Source organism: Cygnus olor, chromosome 17 (assembly GCF_009769625.2).
Source record: "Cygnus olor isolate bCygOlo1 chromosome 17, bCygOlo1.pri.v2, whole genome shotgun sequence".
Classification (NCBI taxonomy): Eukaryota; Metazoa; Chordata; class Aves; order Anseriformes; family Anatidae; genus Cygnus; species Cygnus olor.
The window spans coordinates 12,596,925-12,611,443 of NC_049185.1; the positions used below are offsets into that span (position 1 = coordinate 12,596,925).

At 42.9% G+C, this 14,519-nt stretch overlaps 1 protein-coding gene across 22 annotated transcripts in view; it reads right to left on the reverse strand.

The window, feature by feature from the left end:
• KDM2B (lysine demethylase 2B) overlaps positions 1 to 14,519 on the reverse strand; it is a 113,606-nt gene that overhangs the window by 47,828 nt on the left and 51,259 nt on the right. For 21 of the 22 annotated variants that reach the window (XM_040577404.1, XM_040577401.1, XM_040577398.1 and 18 more), the window contains 2 exons: positions 12,129 to 12,244; positions 5,639 to 5,765 (listed from right to left, as the gene is read on the reverse strand). In XM_040577404.1, coding sequence (XP_040433338.1) covers positions 5,639 to 5,765; positions 12,129 to 12,244 — 243 coding nt within the window. The remainder of the gene's footprint in view (positions 1 to 5,638; positions 5,766 to 12,128; positions 12,245 to 14,519) is intronic. The other variant, XM_040577417.1, reaches the window with a different exon arrangement.

Here is a 14,519-nt window from a genome sequence, read left to right on the forward strand (position 1 = left end):
CGAAGGAAAGAGAAGGAGATCACGTTATGGAGGTGTGAATAATTTACTGCAAGGAATTCTCAGGCGCTAAGAGAAAACAGCCTTCAAGAGCGCGTTCCACTTTTTGTCTCTTGCTCTAATCTAATGAAACAAAAGGCAAAAGAGGAGTGGAGCATCGCAGCATCCTGGGGACTATTCCCACGGGAAGCAAGCACACGTGGGGCTCAGCAATTCAGTTCTGCCAGCTGCTGCTGCCCCCTGCTACTGGCTGCCTGCACAAACCAGACACTGCTGGCCCGGCTACGCCTGGGTACAGATAATCAGCAAGTGTAATCACGCACACAAAAAATAATCCAAATCTGACCTGGAGATGAATGAACCATCAGCAAACAAGTGCCTGTTCTTTGCCAGCCTGACAGTTACACGATGACTGGCCTAACTTTACCTGTGGGGATGGGGCTTGCTCATTACCTGAAGTGCATCGGCCCATGCTGGAGCACCAGGGATTCCATCAGAGTGAGAGTGGACTGCTTTCAAAGGGCAACCACTGTCTGCTACTGTTGCTAATTTAAAAAAACAATTAAAAAATTCCAAGGGAATCAATAATGGACGGATAACTTCAAAGTGAGGAAGGTTCAGTTTTGTGTTTTCAAGTGTTTTGGTATAATGCAACATGCCATGATATTTATTTATTCATTGTAATGAAAACAGTACCTGACTCAGAATTACGATGCTGTACGCTTATGTCCTACATAAACGAAATCTGCATTTACTTTGTCAAGAAGTGCATCTTAAGCACTATATTACCAGGGCTCCACTGACCTGTAGGTTGTTAGTTTATCAAGTCTCTCCATAGAAAGGAGCTCCTGCTAAGCACAACTGTGGTTTCTCCTGAGCCAATGCCCCAGCCAATACCTGCTTAGGACTCCAGTTTCAGGGTGGTTGGCCAGTCCAAGCTCCCACCCAGCTGAGATAGCCCTAAAAGACCTTCAACACTCCCCATCTCAAGGGAATAAACCATGTTACACAACCAGTCAATGACAGAACTCAGTGAGGAGAAGCAGCAGCACAGGCTTGACCACAGGACAGAAAGCTAGAAAAAACTGTTCTGTTTTTTTCCCTACAGCAATTCACTTCCCTGTGGTTCTGGGCAAATCACTTAGCTTTCCCCACAGTTATTCACTTGTACAAGAAAGATAATTATACACAGTTTCTTTCATTGCTGAAAAGCAACTTGTTTTTTGGAACTTAAAAGACAGAGAGGATGATAAGGTATGATTACAAAATCCTTCTAAACTCTTTACAGTAGTCCGGTGTCTGATATCTACCTTGCCATTCCCAGTTTCAAACCTTGGCACTGTGGCTTGGGAGCAGCAGTTCCTAGTGGTCTGCTAAAGACAGAAATGACATTTTCATCAGCAGAAAAAAAAAACAACCCTGAGCATACTGGAAATGTGTTGCTGCATGGAGCACCTCATACAGAAATCACTCAATATAGTCCAGTACCTGTCTACCAATAAACAAATCCATTCCATCCTCTGAGGAGGGGAAAAAAAAAAGAAGACATGGCTCCTTCACCATGCCAGGGGGCACATTTTCTTCATCTATCAGGCTTAATATACAGTTAAAGCCATCCCGTTAAAATTTTAGCAATGGGAATCTTAAAAGCTGCAGGCTACAGAGAAAGTGTCTTTCTGATAGCCCAGTATTTTCTCCCAATTACTCTTTGTCAGCTCACTCTCCAGATCCGTATCTCGCTGAAGGTCAATTGTGGCTGAAAACATCCAGTACAGACTCATTCATGATAAGAGTAAAAATAATGAAGACATATCCCTCCTGAAGCAGCGCGTGTTCAAATCTAGGTGGAAACCCAAATAGGATCCCCTTCTGATTTCAGCTGGCAGGGCAAATGGCACAGCTGAGAGGGACAAGGAAAAGAAAAAGGCGGAGAAAGAGAGATTGTGTGCTTTTACAGCAGCCTGTGATTTCTGTCATGTCGTCATTCCCCTGAGTGTTTGCCCTTCTGTGGAAGAGATCAGAGAAAGAACACTCACTACCTAGGAGGCAACTGCCTGAAATCTCCTTCCCGGGCCTGAAGAATGGGAAAAGAAGCCATAGCAGCCTTCCTGCAACTCCTTTAGAAGGGCAGACGTTTTCATTTAAGGAGTGGAACACTCAAGGTTTCAGCCTCACCTGTGCTGAGGTTTGTTTGTTTTCTGGAGTTCTGTGAGTCCAGACATTTAGGAAGCAGAAATACAAAGAACAGTAAAAAATGCTACATTAGCATACAACCATCTTGACAGAGGTATCACAGGAATAAATTTTTCCTGAGTAGGAAATATCTTGAAAGAGTCACTCTGAATTTCACAGAATCACAGAATCAATTTGGCAACCTTCATGCCAAGGTAAATAAATACTATGCAATGAAAAGGTAACATGAGGGGTCTAAAGATATCCTTAAAGCACAAGTCATTATGAATTCAGTTTTGTGTTCTCCCAAGGTGTTCTCTATCACCACAGTAGTGTCTGTTTTTTTCCAAAGAGCAGAACTGGATTTCTGTTGACTCTATGAAAATCACCACCTTGTGAATCCCAGAGATCACAGGCAGCATCCTGCTCTCTCTCTGGAGGATGTGCTCCTCAACTATCTGTCATCTCTGCGGCTTCTGAGACCCAGTAGGACCACTGTATCGGAAGGTTTGTAAGGAAAGAGAGCAGGTTTGTAAGAAAAGGGAAAAAAACAAGTTCTATAACCCAAAAGAAAAGTTATTAAGTAGACGTTTACAACAAAGTACGTCAAGAAAATTAAAAAAAATAGGGAAAAATAAGCAGTAGAAACACCGATTCTTCAAGAGAAGTTTCTGAAAATCAATGCAAGGACGTGAAGATTTTTTTCTCTGAAACCAAGGAGGACAGAAGACAATTCAATCTATTGAGGGGCCTGCAGGGAAGTTAAGTACTTTGTTTCATTACTCTTTAAGGAGAACGACGGGAAATTCTTCGTCAAGGGATACTCTCTCATGGGAAATCAAGGCATTGCTTGCAGATAGGAAAGTCTCTAAGGAAGAGAAGAGCATTTAACAATTTAAGGACCTTAACAGTTCTGAAGAAAAACTTCAAAACTAAAGCAGTGGGGTTTTGGAGTAGCAACTTCATTTAGATCTCCCATCCCATAGCAGGTGAATGATAGCAAGATACAGACACCGCAGAACAAATGAGTGTAATTCAAGGACTGAAGTTCATGGAGATTTATTTGAGTCAAGAGGCTGGACACTGAGACTAGTTAGAAGAAAGACAAGCAAGTATATGAAACAGTATTACTCAAACAAAACAAAACATCACGGCTTTGTCAAGGTAAATGATGTCCCTTTACTCCTGCAGAGAATTTGATAAATGCCAAAGTGAAAGATCCAGTAGGAGATCTGGGGTGTTGAACTGCAATCTCCAGCTAAATAATTATTTTAAGGTTAACATTTTGCTAAGAAATAAAAAGCGAGTGTCTGACAAAGTATGAATCTGCCACTCCTGGAGAGAAAGGCCCTGGATGTCAATGTCAGAGATTTTATCAGCATGCTAATACCCTGAAGTCAAGAGACAGCCAGCAGGTGGATGAGCCACACGCTGTCAGCAGATACCACTTGAGCACACTGCAGGAACCAATTCATTCAAGACAGCACCAACAGCCCAAGGTCTGCCCGTGCAGGCACTCCAGCACCGAGCTGGCACTAGCAGCCTTGCAGCAGGGCTGCGGGTTAGATCGGCTCGTCGGTCCTACTGATAACAAATGTGTTCTTTTTTGGGTAGGATTCATTTCAGTCGGGTCACTGAGCTGATTCAGCTCACGGGGCAACTGCATGATCTCTAGGGTTCACAAAACAGATTCATCTTATGAGAGCAGCATGTTTCTTATATTAGCTTGGAACGACCATAAAACCACGCTGAATCAACATGTAAACAGTTTAATATTCACCTTCCAGCAGGCCAACAACCGAAGCCACCACAGAGAGACAAGACGACCCAGAAACTGTTGCCAATGTTGCTTTCACTGATGCCTTTGCCCTTGACACTCTTTGGTCATGCGAAACAATCCTTTTCCCCCTAGACGCTGGACAACTGTAGTTCCCAGTGAGCTTTTGTATGATTTCAGCCTCTCTCAGCTAGTAACCGGACTGAGACACACTTCATGGGGATCACCAACCCATTATCAGTAATTACTGAGCTGGGCTTCAATTCACACTGGTCATTTAGCTGGAAAAGGTCCCATCTCAATATCCTGAACCATCCACTCCCCACATCTAATTTGTTCTGCAATTACACCTCGGTGATCTGGCACCCTCACCCTGCCGACAGGAAGAGCCTCTTCTCGTGCCACTGGTTTTGACTACAGGAGGTAGGTTCTGTATTTTCCAAGGAACACAGTTACCAGTTTTGTTGCTGCTTTTTTGAAAAGCAGATCTAAGTGGCTAATTTGTCCTTTGCGCTAGCATGACCCTACGTATCACTTCTTCCATGTGGAATTCGTGCTTTACTAATCCCTTCTCATCAGGGACTTATGGAGCAAAAGACACAAAATGTGTAGTACTCAAGTTCCCAGGGACCCCAAGAAATCTCTCTGGCTGATCTACATGGCCTTTTAGGTCCCTCAAGTCAGTCTTGGTCAGAAACTATGTCTGGAGTGGGACATCTGCCTATACCTTCTTCAACACCTTCTACTGAAGATTATGCTAGAGCAATCATTTCCCTCCTGTCCAGAGCAGTTCCACACGGACCAGGTTCACTCCAACTGGCACCTCAGAGTGGGAGGCACAGAAATACTTTAGGCCTCCTCCAGACTTAATACGTATCAGTGAAGATTTAGCTGGTGCTTGTGTTCCTTTCAGCCATTCTGTGCTTAAAAGCAGGGTGGTAACACGGCCCGCTGTCTCGTTCCAACACAGGGAAGGAAAAAAGGGCAGTTCAGAAAGGCAACAGCTGGAATTGCAACACACTGATGTAAAGCTCACAGCAGCGCCAAGCAATGCCTTCCCGCTGCAGGCACGTCCATCCATCTCCGCTCTGGTCCATTTTCAGCTGTTGTTTTAAAGGTTTCTTGACCTCCCTGCACTTAGGTTATAGATCATGTAGATTTGTGTAGGTGTTTTCTTGGTTTTGGTATTCGCTTGAAGCAGAAGTCAGTCACCAAACAGAGAGAATTAAAGTCAAGATTAAAGAGAACAGAAAGAAGCCAGGTGTAGTGACTGTAATGCGTTCTGTGGAGGAGACACGCTATAAAAGGACTAAATATCCGTCCTATCAGAGCACATTTGCAACGCACACATTTCTGGCTACTAAGGTACTGTGCCAAACAGAGCAGTAAATCCTCAACTGTTTGGCACATCACCTTAACACAAACAGTACTGAAACCAAGAAATAAATGCATCCAAAATTTGTTTTTCTGGGATCCACTTGCTAAGGAATGCTCAATAAATATCATTCAAAGTGAGTTGGTACTTCATGAAAACGCTTAAGAGCCAAAACCTCCCCACCTCAAAATAAAGAAACAGGTCATGAGAATTTCTACAATTCTCCAATGTAATTTAAAATATCTGCAGAAACCAAAGCAACCAAAGCCTAAGGTGCTAGCATCGGTTCTGAACACGCGCTCGGAGGACTCACTCACCAATTAACATTGATTCTCTCTGGTACTCTTTGCTGAGGTGGCAGCGCTGGGTCACACAGGACACGTATCTCTCCAGAACATACCAGCACATTTCATAGTAGAAAGGATAACGGAATTTGGCGTGCACCTGAAAGCAAGATTGAGACCGTCAGTCCACGCGGAAGGGAGGAGAAGTTTGCAGCACAAGGGCCAGCCATCATTCTCATCGTGGTATCACGAGCACACACAGTATGCAGCAGGGGGAGGGGAGGGCGGGGGGAGCCGCGTGAGACGGATGCCTTCAGCATACAAAGCGAGGAAGCCGCCTGCCTGCCTGCCATGATAGCATCATTTCTTGGTTCACTAATTTGTATCCTCTTGGGGTGGCGGGAGAGGAAAGGGTTTGTGTTCTTGTGAAATCATGAAACTGATGGATGGCCCCCACGGCATTCTTTACCTTCTGTATAAACATAGGGTGGTCACATACAGATGTTAGTCACTAAAATTCAAGTTAAAATAGAAGTGGTTTATTTCATTTCCAAAGCACTATCACATGATTATTTATTTTTTTTAAATCAAAATGGCAGCATTACCTAAAACGACTCAAGCAGGAAATACATCTTTTTCCAATCACCACCTTCCCAACAATTTGATTAAACAAATGAACAAACACAAATTCTTGATGATTAGTATACACATTAAAAGCAAAAATCCCTTCTGTGGTTTACACTTCGCATTTTGGTAGCGAGCTAACTTTTGCTACAAACAAAACTGAAAGCGGGATTTTGACAAAAGACTGTCGAGCTGCGCATTTTTTCTTTCATCTCAGACCTGTTCGCACACAAAAAGCTTATTCCCTCATGTTAGGTATTTGTGAGATCATTTCAGATTCAGAAGAAAACAAAGTGGGTTTCCTTGTCTTTCCCAATAGTTTTCTACCCATGGGAGGTCACTGTACCAAGGAACAATCTAGGAAGGTCCCCAAATGCAAGAACATAGAAATATTGGTTGTGATTTGTTAAAAACAGATGTCATGCATCTTGCATGCACTTGTACTTGCACTGTACACTTCTTTTTCTCCTGGTGACACGGAAATTGCATTTTGCAGGCTTGCATTCGTGCATTCCATTGGTATTTAGGAAACGCTTTAAGATATTTTATGGATTTTAACTGTTCCCCTAGCCAAGAGGTGTCCACCCATGTTTAATGAAAAGCTGGACTGCACTAGAAGGACCATTACCTTAACTGATTTAAAACAAAAACCACCACCCCACCACACATCACCCAAAAAGCTGTGAGGTCTAAACAGACCCACTACTGCAACACCTGGAAACTCAGATCCGGCTCTGTGAAGCAGGCGCAGTCTGAACAACTGCCCGGTGACACCAGCATCCACTTGAGCATGCCAAAGGCTTATTACAAGAATGCCCATGCTTGAAAACTGTCCCCAAGGTGGGCAAAGAACTTGCCTCTGCTCCCACAGGGAGCACAAGCACTTTTAGCAGTGAAACAACATGTAATTAAGGGAGAACACACTGTGTTGTCCCACTAAATGCATCACAATGTAGCACTTCGATATTCCATGGCAATTCCCAAAAGTTAAGATTTCTTAAATCCTCCACAAGCGGAGCTGGCAAATCTGAACTGCGTGGTGCGATGGGTCATGCATCCAGCAATGCTGCAACTTTTCAAATGTTTCCCTGTCGTTTGTTATAAAGAACAGATACCAAAAAAGAAAGAAAAAAAAAGGAAAAAAACCAACCAACCAACCAACCAGCATCCCCCTAAATGTGAGAACATTTAACCCCAGGGCCTTTTTGCAGTAGAGAATTTCTTTCCTTTGGTTTAGTTATTTGTCATAAAGAAGAGCTCGAGTCACGTATCACTATTACGGAACACAGGGGAAATTAGCCATGCTAAAATATATGCTAATAAAGGAACTCAAATTTTTCCAAGAGAGCACTGCAGGAAACAAAATTTGCAAAGAATTGACTTACAAACAGGAAGCCGCCTTCCACCCCTCAGCCTTCAAAAGGTTTTCAGCCACATGCCTGGGAATATTAAAGACATCATTGCTCAACATTTGTTGACAGATCCTGAGCTTCACCAAATTTAGTTGTTACCAATGTTAATTCAATGTGAAAGACAAGGCAGTAATGCATGCAGTGCTCCCATTATGTATATCAATCTTTAATATTCAATTTGAGTTCCTAATTGCCTCACTATCAATGTTCCAACCCACAGCAAATCCCTCCATGCCTCTGTAATTTACTATTTGCCTGAGAAGGCTCTGCCTTTGCAAGCCTTCTGAAGTAAGAGCGACCACATCCAGCACGAGGTACTGTGCAGAGATCTGCCGTGGCCTTTGCCATTAGAGTGCTCTTAAAGCTCTAAGGGTGCTTTAAAACCTTGTAAAATTTGCCTTGTGAAGAAGCACAGAGAACATTATTTATGATATCCTCGAACGTTTATTAATTGATGGGTGTGAGCTGTGTTACATACAAGTCCATAATTTTTCCATTGTATAGTCACGGTCAAATGAACTCTTATTTGGGGGGAAGTTATGTGATCATTTAAAAGTGTCCTACCTGATATGGACTCTGCCAGAGGACTAAACCCCCACCAGCAGGGAAATAGACTACATCTAACCAGCATTTCCAGCTCTAACTTCTATGATTAATAATTTACAATCCACAGAATAATTTTTTTTAATTATTCCTGTACAGTGAGAAAAATCCTCTCTGGAGTATGATCTATTTCCTTAGTTCAAAGTGAAATAATTTTAGAGACCTGTATCTCCCTCCAAAAACAAAACAAAATTGTAGGAAGTAAGGCACAAAGTTTCCTTAAGAAATTACTTCTCATCCACAATATCCGTTACGATTTTGTTACAAGTACAAACTCTACTTGTATTTAATCTCTCTAATCAGAATCTCGAAAAACAACATATGATTATTTACAAAATAATCCATCTATCCGCTTAAAATATTATCTTAAGTTCCAAAAAACCACATCAGTAGCAAACACCGTCATCTGTGAGTGACCACCTTACGTATGAATTTTGAGTGCTCCTGTCCCCATCCACGTTCCAGTATTTTAACGCCGTTAAATTTAGACGAGTTGGGAGGGAGTTTGACACATTCTTCCTCTTCAGTAATACCGAGCTGTAACACCCCTGTGCCAAGATGATGAATCTCTGCATGGCAGCCTGCTTTGCAGTTATTCAAGCTGGTCTAGCAGAGAGCTAAACAGCTTGGCCTATTTGACTAGCTGTTAATTGGCCTCTAGGAAAGCCAGACTGCAAAATGAGAGTCTCTACAAACTGTAAGGCTGGAGAATATTTGTTTACCTCAATTGCACATTAGGAGCTGTTTCCAACAATAGACATGTTTTTTATTACTCCTTAAAACTATTTTTAAATGGCTATAACCCTCTTAAAAAGTCTCCTAGGGATTTGAGAAATTAAGCTAGAATAAGCATGACAAGTATATAAACTAGGCAATTTTATCAGGCTGTAAATCAGCATTACCATTTCAACCATGTATTTATTCTTGTCTTAGCTGCTAAGACAATAACAACTACACCTAGCATAAAAATGACTTTGAATATCAGCAATCAAAGATGATTAAGCATTATATAGCAGGTTTAAACACAGCGAAACCTCCATAAAATTGCTCTCTGCAAAATGAAGAAGGGAAACACACCTGTATTACACTTTGATTTGCGCGTGGCAAATTACTTCGTCAATCACATCGTGTAATTTACTTCTGTGCTATACACAATGGAAAGATCAATACTGATGAGAAACTCATTTGCAGTATGTTCACACTGCCAAATTTGTGTGAACTACATACTGTACTGAGTCTGCTATTCTAGCCCGTGTATGAATAAAATTATTTGAACAAAGAAATCACAAAATTTGATTGGCAAAGCAAATAAAGTAGTACACACTGGAATTCCATTTTGAAAACATTTACCCCTTCAAGATTCCTGCGTGATATTTTTAGTTGTTTTGTGTGTTATTATTTCTAAATAACAGTATTGATTTTTCTGCCTCTTTCTTATCAAACTTCTGTATGCTTTAGTTGCAAGTCTTCTATTTTCTGTCTTGAACTTCTTGCTAGTCTTCGACTGTTCACACAGCTTTGTTATTATACAGCTGCCTACAAGCACAAGTTTGTGAACAAAGGCACGGGGTTATGCAAGACAGCGCTGGCACAGCAACATCCAAGTGCTGAAACTGTTACTGTGAAGTTGTGGAAGTTCTGAGTTGTTGGCTTTCATTAGTCTCTTAAAGCACTCAAGTATTTATTGGAGGGAAAATTAAAAAGAACTGCAGATACTTTGAATTAAAATAAATCAAACCCAACAAGAGTAAAGGCCTGATTTGGGATTTCCAAATGTCACAGAACCCCTTTCCAGAAAACAGTGACAGGACATTATCGAAGAGGCAGATATCACACCCACTGAACCTTCCCACAGGATCAAGGTACTAGTGACTTTTCAAAGGCACTTCACTGTAGCTGCCCAGTAGGTTCCTAAAAGTTACCAAAAAACTTACGGGGCAATTTGCCTCCTGGTATAAAAGCTCAGGAGATCAAAGCTGCCCGCAGTTTCCCAAGCAGAAGGACCTGACATGAAGAAGCACTACTGAGCAGTTGCAACTCTAGTAAAATGTGTGTGGCTTTGGGTTGCTCAGGTCCTGTGGGAACAAGATGCCAGCTCTCTTTACGTCAGGAAAAAGAGCATTTCCCTTCCAGACATCAATGGAAATAAATAAATTGTCTTTTCCATTCCAGTTACACGTGCTAGCACCCTTCGTGGCAACAACATGCCTCTCCTTTGAGCAGCTGCAGCATACGTATCCAGCGTGTATTGCTGGTTCTTACAGCCACTCGAAAAACCTCCCTGTGCCAAGCTCCTTTGTTGAACTTAGCCACAGCTCAATTCTGGCAGCCAGTCCTTTTCCTGAAGCACTCCTACAGCTCATCCCATCTCCCTTCACTCTGCAAAAGAAGCTGGTGAGCCCCTTCCTGCTTCTTCCATCCCAACTTTTTCCTGTTCAAGTCCCTTTAAAAATAAAAATAAAGGGTAAAGATACTTCACATTCTTGCCTTGGGAACACCTATTTGAAGCCAGGCTGAACTCCATCTGGCCTTTACCTCTACTTCTGCCCTCTGCTGCAGTCCCTGTTCTAATTCTTCTGAATTTCAGCTTTTGTCTTCATCTGTCTTCCACTAGGAATTCATTCTTCTACTTAGGATTCCTTCTCCTCATAACAATCACTGCAGGAAACCAACCTCTCCCACTACTGCTTTGCAGCGTGAAAACTAACAGGCCCCGTACCCCTGCGAAGCGCAGGAGCACTCTCTTCCCAACACAACACTGGCAGAGAGAGGCTGAGGGGAGGACACCCTTCCTCTCACACTGAGCCAGAGATGTCTTTCGAAACACCACGTATTTGTCTCAGACTAACGCAGTCTCACTGCAAGCAAAGTGATTTGGGGCAGAAGCCCACTTGGAGCCAGAACTGTGCCCTCTTGTAGAGGTGAACACAATGAGCTGACGTTCAACACACACCGTTTTAAGACTTTTTTCAGTGAAGATGTATCACAGCTTCCCGCTGTGTGTTTTGCCAGCCCAAATCTCCACGAACGCTTGACCTGGCACCTGTGCCTGTGGTCTACCAGCACTGTCACAGTGCAGTGCCTCCAGAATATCCAGCCACAAAAATCCTCATCTAAATTTGTACATACACTGGTCTATATTTACATCAAAATTATAGGATTGCCTTGCACGGTTTATTTAATAGCCTAGTAAAATAGTGGCACTTCCTTCAGATGCTGCTGCTTTATGGAACTGCAAAGAACATGACAGCTAGGTGTCAAGCTTATTAATCAAGGGCATAATTTTCACTCCTCAAGAGGCTGCACAGAAACCTCCTCCAGATGTAACACTCTGCTGCAGCCAGGTGAACATCACCATTCAGACTAATGCCCCAGCCCAGACTCTTGTTTGTCCCATGAAATTTTTGCATTCTATGGAGTCATTGTAGAAGAATATCCTGAGAAGCACAGAAGATGATGTTTCATAGGAAACTCCTCCACAGCTTTCTCAGTTCAGCTGTGGACAGCAAAACCATCTTAGTCCCATTATTCTCCAACCCTGCGTATCCATTCCTGGGGGTTAGCAGGAGTGTACAAAGGAATTGCCATGTAAAGGGCAATATGCTTGTGTGCACGAGGGAATTTGTTTATAAAGTTTAGCAGGCAGACAAAAGATACAGAATGGACATGTCAGTTGGAAGCAGGGAAAAACAGATGAGTAAACGTCACTAAAAATCGCCAACATTTGAAAGTCTCGTTATTTCATGTTTACCTCTCAACAATTCTGACATGGAGATCCCATCAGTTCGTGTTTCTCAGAAAGGAATAGCGGGGAGAGAGACAGAAAGAGGCAGACCATGGTCACAAAGCACTGTTCAGTTAAGAAGAGAATCAAGTATCCTTACCCTTGTTCTGTCCTCAATTTCATAGATGCGAAGCTGCATGGGAACATTAAAGCTATGCAGGATATTTCCACCAAACACCAGAGAATCTACCGGAGTATAAACCGCATGTATCCACCCTAGAGAGGGAAAGCAAAGAACTGAGAATGCCTCACACTATGTAGTATTACAGAGCAATTTACAATCAAATTTTAACAACCCCATAAACCCCATTCTGAGGGGGGAAGAGAAGTTAAGTAGTGAAAGGTTAAATAGTATGCTCATAGCCACACTAAGACTAATAATAGCAGAAGGCATCTTATGATGCACAGTCTCACAACCCTCTGTGTGTTGAGTTCTTCTATTTATCCACAGAATGGTTTCAGTGTTTACTGAGAACACGCAAGCTTGTGACTCAACCACATCCATGACTAAGAAGTAAACTCAGCCTGCTCTGTACACTTGGCGCTCAGATGATCTCCTGGCACCTCCAGTAGGGCTGCAAATCATGTTCGTGGTGGTGGTGGGCTAGGGCTGTGGAACTGGACTGAGTCACATCAAACTTCTTCCACGCCAGCACCAGAGCACACATCTCCAGGTGTCAACAATTTCAAGTTATTGCCAGCCCTCCTTTAGAGGTGAAAGTTTTATGTTCTATTATCAACTTCCTGAAGCAGCAATTGAAAATCTTTTTCACTGCCAGCCCCAAGTTAAAGGACTTAACATTTCTAGTACCCGAGCTGATGAGGCTGTTCTGACCCTATCCTGGAAGGGACTGAATTCATTTCACAGGCTCCAAAGCAAGGGAAGAATTTTCTGCCATAACAAAAATCCAGACGTAGCAATTCAGGCAGCCACACACAGCTCTTCTGCTTCTGCATTGTTTGCTTGGTGTGCCAGCAGACGAAGGCCTGGCTATGCAAAACTGTAGCCTCTGATCTCTGCGGTGAAAGAGGGATTGATCCTGCTAATGATCTGGGACCCATGGAGACCTGACGCTTTTTTCTCCTTTTTTAATGAAAAGTATTACAGTTTATAAACCAGCAGATAAAAGCAACAAAGGGGGCAGTCAATTTTCTCCTAACTGCGCAGTACTTTCCATTAAAGCTCTGGTGGCTTTCCTACACTTCAAGATCAGTGAGGGAGCAGGAAAATGCTGCTCTGCCTAAAGGGTTCTCCAGCTAGCAGCCACCAGAGCCTTCCTTTGCAACAATCCCTAGACACTAAGGGCCTGCAGAGGCGCACCTGAGAAGTCCTCGAGCCCCAGCAGATGGCAGAACTGCAGCTTTCATTTAAGGGCACATTGGCAGGAGAGTCAGGAAGGAAAAGAAATCAACATGAGAACTTTCTCCCTGGAAACATCACTCTGGATACATTTTTTCTGAATGTCAACATCACAGAAAGGTTGAGGTTGGCTGCGACCTCTGGAGGTCACCTGCTCCAACCCCCCTGTGTGAGCCAGGCCACCAAAAGCTGCGTGCCCAGGACCACATCCAGACAGCTTTTGAGTATCTCCAAGGATGGAGCCTCCAGAACCCCTCTGGGCAGCCTGTTCCAGCGCTCAGTCAATGTACAAGTCAGATTCCGTGTGATAAATGGGATGCAGAGAAAAACGCAGGTGGCTCGTGGCTCTGGCAGCTCTAGGTATTATCGCATCTTTCCTGCTCCAGTTAGTATAATTTCAGCTACAAGCCACTTACTATCATCCAGCATGTTTATTACTTCCAAATCAAGAACGACCAACTAGAGAAGATTTATTTTTTTCCTGTAAGGGTAGTACAGCAACTATGCATGTCAATAACATGAAAACACTTCACAGTTAAAGCAGTTCATCACCTCACGTGAAAGACATCAGTCTGTACTAAGAGCAAACTACTGCAAAATAAATGATACTCCTGATCCCAGTCTTTGGGAAGGAAAAAAGATGCAAGGTGAAGGAATTTGGGGTTACTACTTCCACAAAGCAATCAAAGACTGCAGTTTCTGCAGTATAGGGGTTGATGGGTCCCCAAAGTTGACTTACTGGATAGTTGGTAAAACTCAGGGTCAACTTGGGTGATAATTCAGCTTAATTGCTGGTTCCAGAGATGAACAAGCTGAAGGTCCAACAAGGACAATGACTTGTCCATGGCCACACGGCTGAGCGGTGGCAAAAGACAGGCCACAGGCAGCCAGTTACCAGCAGGACACTGAGAAGCCTTCACCACTTGTTTACACCACACATCTCCCAGAATAAATCAATGTACACGCAGACTGACAGATGTAACAAGATATTTTAATGGAATCATCAACATCATTCTAAATACAACCTGTTATCAAAGATTTACAGCTCAAGTAAGAAGAGTAACTGAGCTGAAACCTGGCTCTCTAGACATAGGAAAGGTAAAAAGGTAAAATCCTTCTTTTTAAGAAATA